This window comes from Calonectris borealis, chromosome 7 (assembly GCF_964195595.1).
Source record: "Calonectris borealis chromosome 7, bCalBor7.hap1.2, whole genome shotgun sequence".
NCBI classification, from domain to species: Eukaryota; Metazoa; Chordata; class Aves; order Procellariiformes; family Procellariidae; genus Calonectris; species Calonectris borealis.
In genome coordinates, this window is record NC_134318.1 from 27,482,775 (window position 1) to 27,498,895 (window position 16,121).

Here is a 16,121-nt window from a genome sequence, read left to right on the forward strand (position 1 = left end):
GTCTTTGTAGTAACCTGACTAATTCTTTGTATAGCTGTCAAATTGATTAATGTTTAAGTGTTGTAAGACTCTAAGTTGCTGCTAAAGTCCTTAACCTTTTAGTCATAAACCGTTGCCCAGATCTGAGACTAAGGGTAGATCCAGCCGCAACTCTGAGAAGGAGTTTAGAAAGCAAGGGGGTCTACTCTGAACCTCGTGACCCAATGGGAAGGCCTTCCTATCCCTTTTTGTATTAGACACAAACCGTTGTCCAAGTCTGAGACTAAGATTGGGTCCAATCGGATCTTTTCTGAACCTTGTGACTCAACAGGAGGGTCCTCCTTTTACCCTTTTATCCTTAATCTCTGTACAAATAATTCCAACACAATTCTAATACGATTTTCCCCTGTGTAAACTTAATCCATGTAATAAGGAATAGAGTGAACCTTGCCATCAAATTCTGTTAAGTCACGTTTCTATAAATTTCTATTAAAATCACCCTTTGCCAATACCTTTGCCAGTGATTCTTTACACGGCGTTAAAACCACCCATTCATGACAGCTACACATTTATGAAGCAACAAATGAAAGCAATTTTACTTGAGGTGGCATCATTCAGTGTACTAAAGAAGTAGCTTTTGATAGTGTAAATGCAAGGATCAACCAATCACTATGTTTGAACATCAGTAAAAAAAGTAAATGCCATATGTCCTACAGGAATACAGCCATTTTGCCTGCAGAATAATCAAGAACAACCAGCATCTTAAAGCTAATTCCATTTTAAAATATTCTTTTTTTATTATTATCTCTTTTCTGATCTTGTACAGTAAATGGTAAAACTTTTGAGTATCATAATGCATTATTGCCATTGTAGAACATCCTTTCTAAGAGTTTTGTATATTGAAAACTGATTTCATTATAGATATATCATAAATTAATCTTGTCTGCTTTTTGATGATAATTAAACCTTATTGATCTGTCAACCTCCCCTGAGTAATCCTCTGGGGATGACAGCATGCAGAAAACAGTTATTTTTTCCACGCTGTTCACAAAGCAGCAAAATTGTATGTTACATTTTAAAAAGGTAGGTTTGATTTTCTTTCCTAGAGGGGATTCAAATGATGATGATGATATTGAAAAATGGCAGGAATATCTACAGGAAAATGAATACACACAGGGCTTTGACCATTACAAACTGCTCTCTACAACTACAAGGCCAGTAAAATGTTGTCTAAGGAGAAATTGTCATTCATTCACCCGTACAAGAAGGTGTGAAACCAGCTTTTTTCAGCTGTAAACACCACCATAGTGTATAAGGCACAATAGAAATTAGTGACGGAAATTAGCAACAGAAAAGACTTTTTATCAGCTATTTCATCCAACAATCAGAATTATAAAAACATCAGAGTGCAAATGGCACTGTTTCACTTTTACTTGAGACTTCATTCCAAAAATCGACTGAAACAGACACATCTATACTAATCAATTAAAACTCAATATGAAAGTATATAGAGGTATAGACAAATTATGTACCAAAGGCAGCCCTGAGACATCTAATAGCAGATGCTGAGAAAGCTGAGGGGAAGATAGAGTGAATTAAATACCTGGTACTTGCTCAAAATCACAGCTGCTAAAAACAATATTTAGTTTGTGTTGTAAATTTTTGTAATCTATCTATTTCCATCGGCAAATTAGACATTTATTTTTAATATATTGCTTGTAATAGACTATACTTTCTAAAGTCATACTAACTGGTTTCTGTGTTTAAAGCAGGACACCTGAAATTGTGTTCCCCAAGGAAGTGGTAACCAAGCACCACAGAGACTTAGAAACACAAGTGCATTTGAAAAATCAGTTACGGTAAGGTTCAGATTCCTATTTGTATTTAGATTCCTCCTACTTAAACAGAACAAAACTTAAAAATTAGGTGCCAAATATTAGGATGTTTAAGAGCACCAGAATACGGAAATTATCTACAGAGTTGTGTCTTATGGAGAGGTGAAAACACCGCAATGCACATTGAGTGGAGCAGTTGAAGTGCTGGAAGGCAGGACTGCCATTTGGCAAGATCTCAACAGGCTGGAGGAATGGGCTTACAGGAACCTCATGAAGTTCCACGAAGAGAAATAAAAAGTTTCCTGTCTCTGGGACAGAGTAACCGTGACAGCAGTACAGGCTGGGGGACAATAGACTGGAAAGAAGCTTTGCAGAAAAGGATCAGAGGGTCCTGGTGGACAATAAACTGAAAGCAAGCCAGTGGTGAGCCTTTGTGACACATAAGGGGAACAGCATATTGGGCCATATTAGCAAGAGTGCAGGTAGCAGGCTGAGGAAAGTGATTATTCCCTTCTATTCACCACTTGTGAGAGCAAATCTTGACTAGTGTGTCCAATCTGGGGCACTTCAGTACAAGAAAGACATTGACAAATTGGAAGGAATCCAGTAGAAGCCACCACGACAATAAGATGGCTCAAGACCTAGATTCTAGGTTTTTAACTTACATCTCCTATCTCCCAAGAGTTGGCCCATTTTACTGAGCTCCTTTATAGTCTGGATCCTTTTACCCTCTGGCTGAAGCTGTACCACCAGGAACGGAAGATCCATTAAGTCAACAGAAAGCAAGAACAAATAGAAAGAAAGAGCTTGAGCCAGAGTCCCAAGATTTGTTATAAAGTTAGTGCATTTTGAAGGAGACAAGCCGCCTTCTGGATTTTTGTCTCCAGTACCAAGCCAGTTTATGCATTTTACAGAGCAAATAACACATTATTAAGTGTAATTTAATAAAAAGTAGATGTAATCCAATGAGAAAGGAATAAAATCCAGATCTTGCTCTTATAAGTACTCTAACTCCAAGGCTTTATGCAAAAGATTGGCACATTCAGGAATACTCTGAAAAAAGCAACCTTTTGTGGGAAGCTGGACTCAATACTGTCCATATGGGCTAAGCTTCCTTTGTTAGGTGAGCAGTACGTGCCAGCTGAGGACTTAGGTGAACAGTATGTGCCTCTTTGCCAGGCCTCTGAATGACAGCAGAGCTTAGAAATCTAGCTCTTCACACTGGGAAGCATCTATGCACATGCAGAGGAATCTAATTCCAGGGAATTTTGCAGTTCCCACAACACCAAATGTTAATTTTGCAGATAGCAGGTAAACTTTCCGGATCACTTTCATAGTCTTTGGTGCTTAAACTCTGCTAAGGTCTATTCGGTAGGTGTGAAAGTAGGTATTTAAACACACACAAAAAAATGAAAAGTTCATTCTTAAACCTCTCTTTATAAGCAGCCCAATTTTTCAAAGTACTGAACCATATTTCCACAGCCTGTTATGAGAAAACCCTGTGTTCTCTATGGGGAGAATGTCAAATACTGTAATTATGTCACCTTCTAAATGACATCTCTGTAATACTTTCCCGACTCATGAATTAATTTCTCAAAAGGCTTAGACAGGCTGTTTAATTTGGAGAAGACCTGAAACATGGAAGTTTAGAAGACTGTTTTCAGAATTAAACTTCATGAACAGGCCTAAGAAATTCTGCAATTGTCTACAGTCACACTGAAAACATTGAAAACGTAGCTTTTGTGGTACTGTGATCCTACCAATTTGGAAAGACTTAAAAGACTCAGGGAATGCTTGTAAAACAACAGGAGAAAAATCCTCTTAACTCTTAGCATGATTCGTTCCTAGTATCTTGCCTCTCCTCAATTTCTCATTCCAGAAGTTTGCTTCCAGAATAGTTTCAAATTTGTTCTGTTTTTGTCAGCTCTGCCTCCTCAGCCCTAATTATCTCAAATAGCCATCCACTGAATGTATGCTACTTTTGCAAATAATGACTCCTTACACTCACAAAGGGAAAAAAAAAATGCAACAAAAAACCCACGTATGTTGTTTGGAATAATGAGATACATTGTGACAAAACAGAAAAGGAGTTGTTTACGATTTTATGTTCATTTACCCTATCTTCAGGATTACAATTAAAAATGCTAACAATATTTATTAATCCATTTTATGTTAATTGAGAAGTAGCATAATTAGATTTAAGAATTTAACTAGTGTTTATTTGGCAGATTTGAGGAAATTACTATTGACAAAGCAGGCTGAGGGGGAAAAGGAAATGCTGTATACAATTACAGTCATATCCATCACTATTGAATTGCCATTCTGTTCTAAGAAAAATGAAAGGAAGAACAAAGGACTACGTTTGTCAAAACATATTCAGCAAATTTTGAAATTCAATATTGCTGTTGGATATTTTTGTTATCTCCTGAAGAGCTTTTACTCAGATATACTATGGCTACAGGGCACTAGATTGGTCATAACGTACACAAACAGTCTTGAAAAATTAAAATATTGATTTTCAGCTCAGTTCACAAAAGAGCACAAACACATAGTACTTATAAAACAAATACTTATAATTAGATATACCAAAGCTTCAGAACACAGAAGTTCATAATTTTACTCTAAACCAGAAAATCATATTACAGAGGTTCATTGTTCAAGAGAGGGCTTTGGCCATCTCCAAAAGAAACTAGAGTGTGACCATCTCTCTTCCTTCTACAGATAACCGAAGAAAAGACAAAATAGGGGACTGGTCTAAACACAGAGTATATGAAGGGAAAGGCAGGAATATAACTTGGGAGTTTGGTTCACAGTATTTTACCCTCACCCCTAGGACATACCATTCAAAAGCTGAGCAGAAAAAGATAATGCTGAATTATGTCTGACACTACTATTTTACTTCCATCCACTGGCCCAACCCAGAGCAGAGTAAAAGCGTGAGAACAGTGTGGGGAAGGAGTTGTACCTCCTTTCCAACCCAACCTCCAAACTGTACTCTCTCTCTCATTGACATCACTTGAACAACTGTCACAGAGAGAAATGAAATGGCTCTACATGAATTCTCTCACTTGAAGTATGCTCATGCTTATTAATTATCAATCATAGTTGATAAATCCTTGATTACTTTCTAAAAAAGGACTCTATGAAACCTTTATTTTAACCCTTTTACAGTTCGTAGGCAGAAAAAACTTTTATAAAAGCAGTTCAGGGAACATTGTCTTATTATTTAAAAAGATGGCAAATCAGAATATGTGCTGTACTAGCTATAAAATGGACAGCTGGATTAACTGAGGCTTCTATTTCATCTTGTTCCACAGCAGGATATACATTATTCCGATGGTAATGTAAACCTTCATGACTGTTGCTTTATTGCTGCTCTTCAGTTTACAGATGTTACTTTAGTTTTCTGCTATTACCCCAAAACATAATAATCAATTATGAATTTTTATGGTTTAATAGATTAGAGAATTATAGATTAATAACATGTATCATGATATTGTAACTAATTTCATTGGCTACATACCATATGCTAGCTCTTTTGAATTTGCTGTCAGTTTTTAGTATTTTAAAATATATTAGGCACTCAGGTGTGAATTAAGAAGATACACTAGGCACTTTATATTGTTCATATTATAAATTAATAGCTAAGCAGAACAATGAAATATTTTTCATTTCTGCTATGAGAATTGGACTGCCCAGAAAAGTGTAGTCTCTATTAAATAAAAAAATTCCTGACTTTATGCCACAAAACACTGATTAAGAAATAACACCTGAATGAAAATGATTGCACATAACAAAGCTGCAAAAGTTTTCCAATACCTGTTTAGAAAGACAGCTGTTGGAAGACATATTTGTGTGTATGTGTATATATACACATTAAAATGACTTACGGTCAGGCATCTTTTTTCTTAAAAGTGACTGTGAAACATAAGCTAAGGAACATATCATGTTGTTTGCTACCATATCAATTGCAAAGCAAGGGTGAGTATAAGATTCTCTTTTCTTGTCTTGCACAGATAAAAATGGAAGATGCACACAGGAAAAAAGCAAAGTTGAATTACCATAACGAAACAAACACAAGAGCTAAAACAGAATTACATACCAGATGCAAAAGCTGCAGTAAAAGGTGCCTCAGTTGCCTTTACGGTTGTAGAAAAACCAATCTGCTACATTTTATCAGAGATAAATGTGCATTCGGCTTTACAAACCAAAAATTAATTGTAGCCCGTATGTCAGCATACAATTTTTGCAAACAAAATGAAACCATGAAATTGGTTGTTTGCAAGCAATTAGTTAACATTGAACAGTTAACATTGAAAGTTTAAGAAGAACAGGCTGAACCCAAGCAGTTGAAGGAGGAGGAAGCCATTTTGGGTGTGGCACCTGCAAAGTCAACAGGTGCTTTCATTAATGAATTTAGAAAAACATCCTCAAAGCAAAATTATGTTTCACATTCGGGGAAACAAGCGGCTGGGGGAAAAAAGGGAACTCATAGAAGCTGTAGAAAGTGAGTATATTTGATGTCGTCAAATATTAGGAACAGCTCTTAAATTCTGAACAATTCTGGAATGAATTCTGGGTGAAAAAATGTTCAAGTAACTCTGAGGGAAATCAGTTTTTATGAAGTGGACGATAATATCCGCATTTAACTTGTGGGTGCCACAGCCTTGTGCTATGATTGGCTGCCATCTGGGCTCCATCTGACAGCAGCAGATTGGTATTCTCTGCACACGTCCTCGCAATTCCCGTCGCCTATGTTTGCTGTCCCTTACACATACACACAATACATTATTTACTCAACTATAAACATTTCTGTAATGTACACAAGCAGCATCTAGAGTGCAATCATGCACGAGCATTCAGGATCAATCTGGTATTAACAATACACATCTGGCTAATCTATTTACAACTGGTTTATAAAAAATATTTTTAATGGTGCAAACATTTTCTCACCTATATATGTTAGAAGCCTCTCATTTTTTGTTTGCTTTCCTTTATTCCCTGAATAATAACAGGTCATTATTGCATGCATAATCTTTTTGCTTTCGTGAAGGTAACTTTCTGTTAAGCAGGATAGTTAAATAACTGCAATGGGAACTGTAAGTGTGACTGAAAACAGACCAAAGCAGGCTGGTGTGTTAGCACTGCACAGAAATATTTTTCTTCACGAACAGCAATTTCGTAAGAAGACTATCAGTGTTGGTATACAAATTAAAACTCCTACAGGATCAACAAGGACGGCACTGTCCTTACTTAAAAGAGCAGAAGATGTTATTCCTCTCCATTTATTAAATGATTCAACATTGCGGTATGCCTGCAACTAATTAGTATGATCAACACAGTGCAGGGCAGGAACAAAAGCAGACCAGCCTCTGAGATGTTCTGATGTAAAAGCACACAGGAGTATACATTTTTAAACCCTGTCCTATAATTTATAACCATTACATACTAATCGTTCCTTGATAGAACTTTCATTTGTAAGACTGAATTTAATGTCATTTGTGATTAGGCCTGTCTCTGGATATTAAAACTGACCACCAGGTTTATTCACTTACTAGCAGTTAAATAACTTACTTTCTTTAAGACTGTCTTATACTAAACATTATAGAAAACAGAAGGTCAGTTATGACTAAGAATGATACAGATGCATGTAAAAAGAACATATATGTACGGCAAAAAAGAGAGAGAGAAATATAGGTATATTTGCTAAGTCATATACTTACCATTAGCACTGCAAAGTTACTGAAGTGTGTACTCTGAATGGTGGTAATATTGCCTGCAGAACTAATTATGTGGCACCCTTCTCCCCACCAGCCTCCATGTCCATCTAGAAGGTCAAAATCCCAGAAGGCTGCAATGGGATCTATACCCCGTGCAAAGTGCCTCAACCCTATAGTAAGAGGGCTGGTGAGGTTTCCAAAACTGCACCCATCTGCAAAAGCAACAAACTGAATCAGAGAGATGGAGTGGAAAACCCTTTATTGATGAATGCTGTGTAAAGAGATCAGATACACTAAACTATGGGGAAAAAAGCAATAGACATATACTCTTAATGGTCAAAATCAAAGGTAGTGCTCACATTCAGAAAAGTTTGCAATAGTATAAATAAATCTGAACATTTCAGTCCCATAATGTGTACAAATGATCTAATCATCCTTCACAAAGCAGATTTTTTTTTGTTTCAGATTCTTCAGTTACGACCAGTGTTACACTATTACCCATGTAACTGCAGAAACGGCTCAGTTTCATGGTATGATTAATAGCTGAGACAATTCTGCACTTTGAAAGTCACATTTAAACATTTAAAAAATGTTAATAGAAATGAGAGTACTATTCAGTATCAAATAAAATTAGTAAAATTGCCTGGGTGAATAATTAATCAAAATAATGACTCACTAGCACGTACAATATATCACATTTAGACAAAAGCCTTCAACAACACCTGTTTTATGTCCATCGTATCAGAAAGTATACTGGTGAGTATTGATACATGCAACAGGGCACTACTCCCACTCCAAAAGCCTTATTTTTGTCAGTGTCTAGGACGTTAACATTGCAATTTTCATTGTAAAGAGTAAAACAAGGTTCTTTCCTATAGCACCGTGCTTTAAGAAACAAGCATCTATAACAACACTGTCAACAAACAGTAGTCTAAAATTTGCATTCTAGTCATGCAGCAAGTACATTTCTTTATTTGCAGGATAAATTGAATAAAATCATGCAGATAGGAACAATTGCAAACATCTGTACTAAAGAAAGAGACTGTTTCCAGCCTCTCAGCACACTGTATACTTTACACCTCTATTCTCTACATAATCAAGTATACCATAGCTTTTAGATTAAAGGAAATAATGCATAACAACTCCTCACCTATTTTAGCAAAAACAGCTGGTGTGGCAACCGTCCTACGTTTCCCATCATCTGCAAGATTTGATGAGTTTCCTGTGCTAGGAAAGAGTTTTCCATTCCGAAAGACAATAAACTGTAGCTTGCAAGTGGAGTTATCAACAGATTGCCAGGCTGAAGACGGAGAGAAGACAGACTGTGGCAAATGAACTGAAGCTACTGCTACAGCATTCTGTACAATGAGAAAAAAAAAGAAACATTTAAAATGCAAATCACAACAGGGTTGCTTTCATGATGTTTTAAACTCCTGTACAAGAAATGTATGCTGCCTTCCTTTTCCAACAGACTGGAAGCAACCAAAGAAGCACGAGCTGTAACCATGGGAATAGGATTGGTACAGTGCATATTAAAAGGGAAAACGTTTTGATTGAATGTGAGAGTCTATATGGTCAAGCTCCCTGCTGCAGAGGTGAGAATGGTTCTTACCGTGCCTGCTAGAGGGTCCATCAACACTGCAGATCTGATTTAAAGAGACAACCTCTACCAGGTTTTCTCCTTCACTTAAAACAGAATCAGACAACTCGCATTAAAACATTTCTCTGAAAGGGTACTTAAAGAGTATAAAAATAATTTTATTAATACAAAAAATTACATCAGCAGAAAACTGCAAGTGCAATAAACAATACATTTTATGAATATGTTTTTCTTGCTTCATATAAGGAAAATCAGTTAACTCTGTGTTTTAGTAATGCAGGATTTAAAAAATATTACAAGCACTAACGTAACAGAAGAAACCAAGACGGCACTAGGAGAAAATGAATGAAGACTGTCAGATCACTATAATGGCTTTGAGTTGTGAGTGTGTTATACACCCGTTTACAAGCAGATAATGCTCTTACAGCAGAGATATAAAATACACCAAACATTATGTTCTGAGGACTTCACTCATCAAGCTTTTTTTTCCTGCCAAAGTAGTGAACTAATCATTAAAGGCTGAGATATTTACAAGAAAAAACAAATGATGAGCAATGGGAAAATAAACAGGGAGTCTGTCCTGAGCCTTGAAGTGAAAAGTGTATGTATTTAAAAACAAACAAACTACAAAATGTTCTAATTTGCATTTCCCCCAAGGGCAAAGTATAGCTTCTGTGCACATAATTTACATAGATTAGCACACAGTTTCCTCATAGCACATGTGCGCTACCTTTTTGAGAAGTAAAACAATAATCTTCACACTCGTGTAAACAAACATGACATTAATATATGTCTATGTGCTGGGAGAAATATACATGTGAGAGATAAAAGGTACAACAGAGATCAGCGAACTAAAAAGAATATGAGAAGCATCTAGTGACCTCACAATAAATATGTGATGTCATTGGGATGCCTAAATAAACAGATAAAGGCTTCTGTACAATTTTCTCTTTATTACCATGTATATTTTGGAAATGTTCTGCGATTTTAACAATAAAAATGCCAAAAATTCCTTTTTTAAATAAGCATGCCATCTAGGTGATGTCACTTATTAAAAATACTCAAGAAAAACAGAGCAAATAGCAACAGGACATTTCTACATTAGATTTTAAAATTACTATGAAGGCTTTAATTGGAATTAACTGAACTAAATGTCCTTAGATTGTTTCCACTGCTTAATTCACTAAAGATGTCATAATTGTCTTTATTTCCTGCTTCTGAAAAAGACATATTTTACTTTTTGATATCCCAAAGTATCTGTATATGCTGAAACTCTGATGATACCATTTTGGTCACAAAATTGCTATCAATAAGTATGTATAGAAATTTTTAGAAGTGTCATTCGTCAAACTCTAGAGCACGGTTGAGGACAGTATCTGGAGATGTACAGAAGGGTAAGAGAATTTACAGTGTGATTAACTTTATATTTATATTGGATTTTTATTATTATTCTGTGCTGGAAAAAGCAACAACAATGACATATTAAATTACACTAATTACTTATTACGCACAAAAAGAGAAAGCTAGAAGTATCTGAATAAGCTCATGATAATGAAATCAACAGCTAAAGGCACTGGGATAAGCAACAATATGCTATGACTTGACAAAAGCAGTCCTACACAAGCCAGAGAAAACAACAGGTTTATAGCACTTTTGCTAAGGGGAAATTGTCTAATTCATTGTAGTTCTTTAATTTCTTCTCCATTGGGACTTACTGATACCAATGGGAAAAAGTAATAGTGTAGACAGAGCATGGCTGTGAGACTGGGGAGGTGCAGAGAAGAGGCTGCACACATCTGAAGCATGGAGAGCGGGCGTGCAGGTCTGATGACAGGTCGCACAGCTGGGGAAAGACCAAGGTGATGTCCACCCCTCACCTCCTCACTATCTCCCCCTCTCTGCCCACACAGAGACCCTTCACTAGGTAGCATAAAAGAAAGGAACCCGATCACGGTGCTCCAAGTCTTACCCACAGACTACAGCTTTGCCTCACAGGGCCAAAGTCAAACGCAGCGAAGAAAAGCTGTACACAGCCTACAAGGGTTTAGTGTGGACTGGTCACACTCCTCAGGCTGACTGAGCAAATCTGACACATGCAGCAACATTAAATTACTTACGTGACAAAAAGACACATTTACAGAAAACTATTTCCTCGTTAGACTTCAGGAGAGTGTTTTTCCCTATTTGACTCCTCAAAATGTACCAAGAATGTGAACACCCATAACATGAACTATTTAATAATCTTCGCTAAATGATGTCTACAGTCCCTTCATGGGATACAATTTAATTGTGAATACTGCCCTACATATACGTGTTATTTCAAACAATTTCTTTTGAGTGGAGGCAGTCTGGTGGAGCAAAGGGCAAAGGGACAGGGCTGTTCCTTGACTGGACAAATGTACACGTGAAGTCAAACTACTCACTGCACATCAAATATTTATGTAGAAATTCCTCAGAATTAAACATCAAACTGTCTGCTACAGCAACATGCCTGCCAACAAGCTCCTCTGCGAGGCTATTAATAAAAAATGCACACATTGAGAGTGCCCACACATTCACAATGCTGTTTAAAAATATGAATAAATATTTGTGAACAATTTTTACATCTAAGATATGTGAGAATCTTCTTTTCAATTGTATTAGTCATTATTCACAGGAGAGGGATGATCTGAGCACTCAGACAATCCCTGTTTTTGTGGTAGAGGATGGATGGAGCCTGACTGGAGGCTCAGTCTTGGATTCTGCTAATCTTACATGTGGTGATGAATAAAGCAGCTCCCCACTCTTGCCTCAGTTTCTCTCTCACTTGTTGAAATAAAAATGATGATGTTTCTTTTGCTCTGTAAGGTGCTCCAGAGTCCAGAGATGAAACACAATACGAGAACAGATTATTTCTAAAACCAATGACAGTAACATCAAATTTTGAGTGAATGACTGTGCTTCAGATGTTTCAAAATCCACATAAATAATCTCATTTTTAAAAATTTTATTTGGACACTATATCACCACATCACATAAGAACTGACATTTCTGAGTATGCTAGTAGCAGCATCTCAGGAAGCTGCTCCACCTTTAAGAGGGGAGAAAGAGCACTAGAGACAGAACCACCATCAAGTGTCCTGCACGGGAGCTGCAGCTTTGCAATGACACAGGTCAGCACCGGCATCTCATATTTTCCCTGGAAAAGCTTAGAGTCTGTGTCAGCAATTTACTAAGTTAGGATTTAGACATTCTGTGAGTGTTTTCAAAACAGAATGTCAATCACCCCTTCATGACTTCACTTCACTTTTAGTCCTATTAACTGGATTGGACCAGTGTTCATTAGAAAAAGGAAATCCTGAACATACTGTAGGTTTTTCTAAGGAATATTTTTCTGCTGGAAAATGCCAGTGTTTTAAAATGAAAGCTATCCACAAACATCCACCCATTTGTGCATAAATACGATAGAAATTATGCAAATTTCAAAACCTTCTAGTTATCTTCCATGTCATCTGTCCAGATATTAAAAAATCTGATGTGTGACCTGCAGCCAGGGAAAGACAGGGCTTATCAGCTCTAAACCAGCTCTGAGGATTTTCTGGGAGGGCTCCTAGGACTCCTGGCTTCCAAGACTTCTTGGAACCCAGGAAACTTTCCAAAAACGCCAAATAAAAGGTTGTTTTGAACACTCTGAATCATAATTTGGAAAGTACAGTTTTGTAAGTACTTTTGAAGTTTCATTTTTTCAAAGCTAATTTTTTTGTGTGTGGAATTTTTCAAAATATCTGAGGAACAGAAACAGCACAAATAAATCCAACTGGATCCCAAAAGTTTTAAATTTGCATGCAAAACCTAATTCTAAAGAGGAAATGGTCCTCAGGATATTGAGAGCTATGGACTCTTGACATTTTTGCAGCTCATGCATGTGTGACCCTTATTAAAAACGTTTTAAGGGGAAAATGAAAGATTTAAAGTGAAGTTTTTCCCCAGGCAATTTTATTCTGGTCAGCAGTCCATTCTTTATAATCAATGCTAGCATTTACAAGGAGCTTTTAAGTGTTGAGGGAAGACAGCCTCTTGCCTTAGGTGCCTTTGTGATATGTTGCCCCTTCTACTTTCATGATTCTTTAAAGAGACCTGCTCCCATTTTCAACATTGCTTCTCCGTTATATTGTTCTACTTGTCTAAAATTTAACATAATATTGAGACACCATACCCATTATCAGACAATCATTATCAAGGAAGATACCTGGTAACCACTGTGAACTGACATAAATCAAATTATTTTCAGTAGCTCTTCCTTGCGTATGCCTTGATACTAGATTGATTTTGAGTTCAAGCACAGTATTTCTGTTTGAGATAAAATATATTTCATAGGAAAGCCTCCAATTTTGAGTTCTCAGAACAGTCATGAAGTGTATTTTTCCAGTCTCCAATTTCCTTAACTTAAAGAACAGCACCTTAACAAGAGGTCAGAAGAAAACCAGAGGAAAAAAAAAAAAAAGCAGTAAATGAAATCACCTGAATGCCTGGCAGAGAACTGGAAAAGCAGCTCCACTGCTTTCAAATTTTAAAGAACCTGTTGAGGTGTTTTATAGATTCAGATGCAAGACGCCATGTATTATATTATTAAAAATACAAGGGTGTTGCCAAAATAGGCAGAAGCTAGATAAAGTTACAGTAGCAGTAAAAAAAAAGTAGAAACTAAGCTCTACAGGTAATAGCCTATATTACTAACTATGTACTGACTGAGTTAACAGTGTGGTCATCGTAATAATATCAGGTAAATAAAGTATTCATTCATATACAATAGATTTTATTTAGGCCCTCAAACAAGACAGCATCTCCTTAGAAGCAACAAAGATTTCAGCTTGGAGTTTATGTTAAAGGCTTGGCAATTAACATAACAAAAAAGTACAAAATTGTTTTTTCAGCTGTCTCTCCTGGTAGATATTTAAATAACACTCCTTTGGAATTATCTCAGCACATCACATATGAGATAAGGACAGGCATTTGGCCCAGCGCTGTGAGGCTTTATGTAGACTGTACGTGAGTACTGATCTCCTTTTCTGGTATGAAAAGTATCAATAAAAACACCCCCAGATTTAGAATTTGGGAAAATGCCAAATAAAGGTTCTGTAAAAAGAATGGAAACAATGTCAGTTTGAAGAAATATGGTTACAGAAGACACATATTCAATGACAAACAATTTGACAGGTCCTAAAAGAGATGGGACTGATTTTTTTTTTTTTTAAATGGAAGCAAGGAAAGTTGGAGATTCCTAGCAATGTTAACTTATCTACATAACCTTGCTCCTAATTTGTCACAGTTTAACTACCCTTTTTAAACTGCTGTTTAAACGCAAGTCTGGAAAGGCTCAGGGATGACTAGCAATTGAAAAGCAAAAATTATATAGATTCCTAGAGAGAAATGAAGAGGTACCTCCAAAAATGCAACATAAAATCACCTGGATATTGAGATGAAATTGCTAAGCATGTTAGGATTATTATGTGATAAAGTCATTATATAGTAATGCTGCAATCCATATCCATCTCACTATCTGGAAATCTAAGTATAGAGTCCAAGATCTTTGTTCTAGCCAGGCATAAATGCTGTCTTAATGCATAGTGAAAATGTGGTATCAACAAGAAATTTAGGCAAATTGTATGAAAAGGCACAAAACCATCTTAATGTGTATTTAAAGTTCTCACTAATTAATGATAAAGGTTTTCTAGAGTCATGCTACAGAAATGTTAGGTTTAGCAAATAGCATGGAAATTTTAGAAAAGCTGGTAATATAAAATAATCTTGAAAATCCTGATCGTCAGTAACCCTTTTCTAATAAAGGTAAAAAATAAATGTAGTCTCCACATTAAGATTTTGTATTTCAAATTTGAAAACTTGGCAAACTCAGGAAATTCATTGATAAAAGTTAACGGGACTTACAAGATCAAGAATGGATTAGCAGATCAAAAAGGACAATAAGTATAATCAGAAAGCCTATGAAAAGGAAAAAAAAAACCCATTGATCAGTGAAACAAAATAGTATTTTAAGTTTCAAGAAATGGATGGATACAGTGATAATTGCCAAAAAACATTTTACATACAGCAGTAAGTTCTTCAGATCTATATTAAAAAAAGGACACGGAAAGAAGCAGAGCTGCCATATAGAAAGAATCAGGTAGAGACAAAACAAACTAGAAAAAAATCAGGCAATACATTTTTTATTTAACCTCAATGAAAGTGTTGACGTTTACATGGAGACAATGTCAGCATCAATAATGAAAACAAGAATATAAAAATTGCCATAAATGTCAAAGTAAAATTCAATAAGAGCTGAATATTGTCATACAAATCTTTGAAAGAACTGACACATGAAATCAAAGGACAATTATAATTTATTTTTTTTTTTAGGAATCTACCAAGTTGGTCATAGAGCAATGATGACTGCTCTGTAAAATGATCTACAGTTAGGGTGAATGAGTGAACCAAGTTTGGCATGTAGCTTCTTTTTCTAAGAAAAGGAAATGTGTGGAAGCAACAACAGACCTGTTATTCTGAAATCGTGAGGGAAAAGGAGAGAGAAAAAAAAAATCAAAGAAAATGATAACACAAAGGGATACAGGGTGGGTTTACCAAAGGTAAGTAATGTCAGACCTCCACGATAGTCCTTCTTGATAACTTTTTCTAGGCAAGGCAATACAATTCACCTAATTTCTTTGGTCTTCAGTAAAAAAGTGAGAGCTACGCAGAAAACTGTTAGCTGAGTTGAGACATTGAGAATTAGTAAGAAATAGTGTCAGGTGACTAAGGAACAAGTTAAAATTGATAATACAATTATTTACTTTGAAAGAGAAAGACAGGCTGGAGTGAATATATCGAAAGTTTCTATGAAAATCAGTTTGGGAACTTCCAATTTTCATTTGATGACCTTGAAACAAAGAGGAATGTCACCTAAGATAATGTTCAAAATCATATGTTTTACAGATTTATAATGAGAATTTCTAT

General features: G+C 36.0%; 1 protein-coding gene across 1 annotated transcript in view; it reads right to left on the reverse strand.

Moving 5' to 3' along the window:
• ADGRA1 (adhesion G protein-coupled receptor A1) overlaps window positions 1-16,121 on the reverse strand; it is a 156,892-nt gene that overhangs the window by 47,806 nt on the left and 92,965 nt on the right. The window contains exons 7-8 of the mRNA XM_075154773.1: window positions 8,685-8,892; window positions 7,538-7,746 (exon numbers count right to left, since the gene is read on the reverse strand). Of these exons, the coding sequence (XP_075010874.1) occupies window positions 7,538-7,746; window positions 8,685-8,892 (417 nt within the window). The remainder of the gene's footprint in view (window positions 1-7,537; window positions 7,747-8,684; window positions 8,893-16,121) is intronic.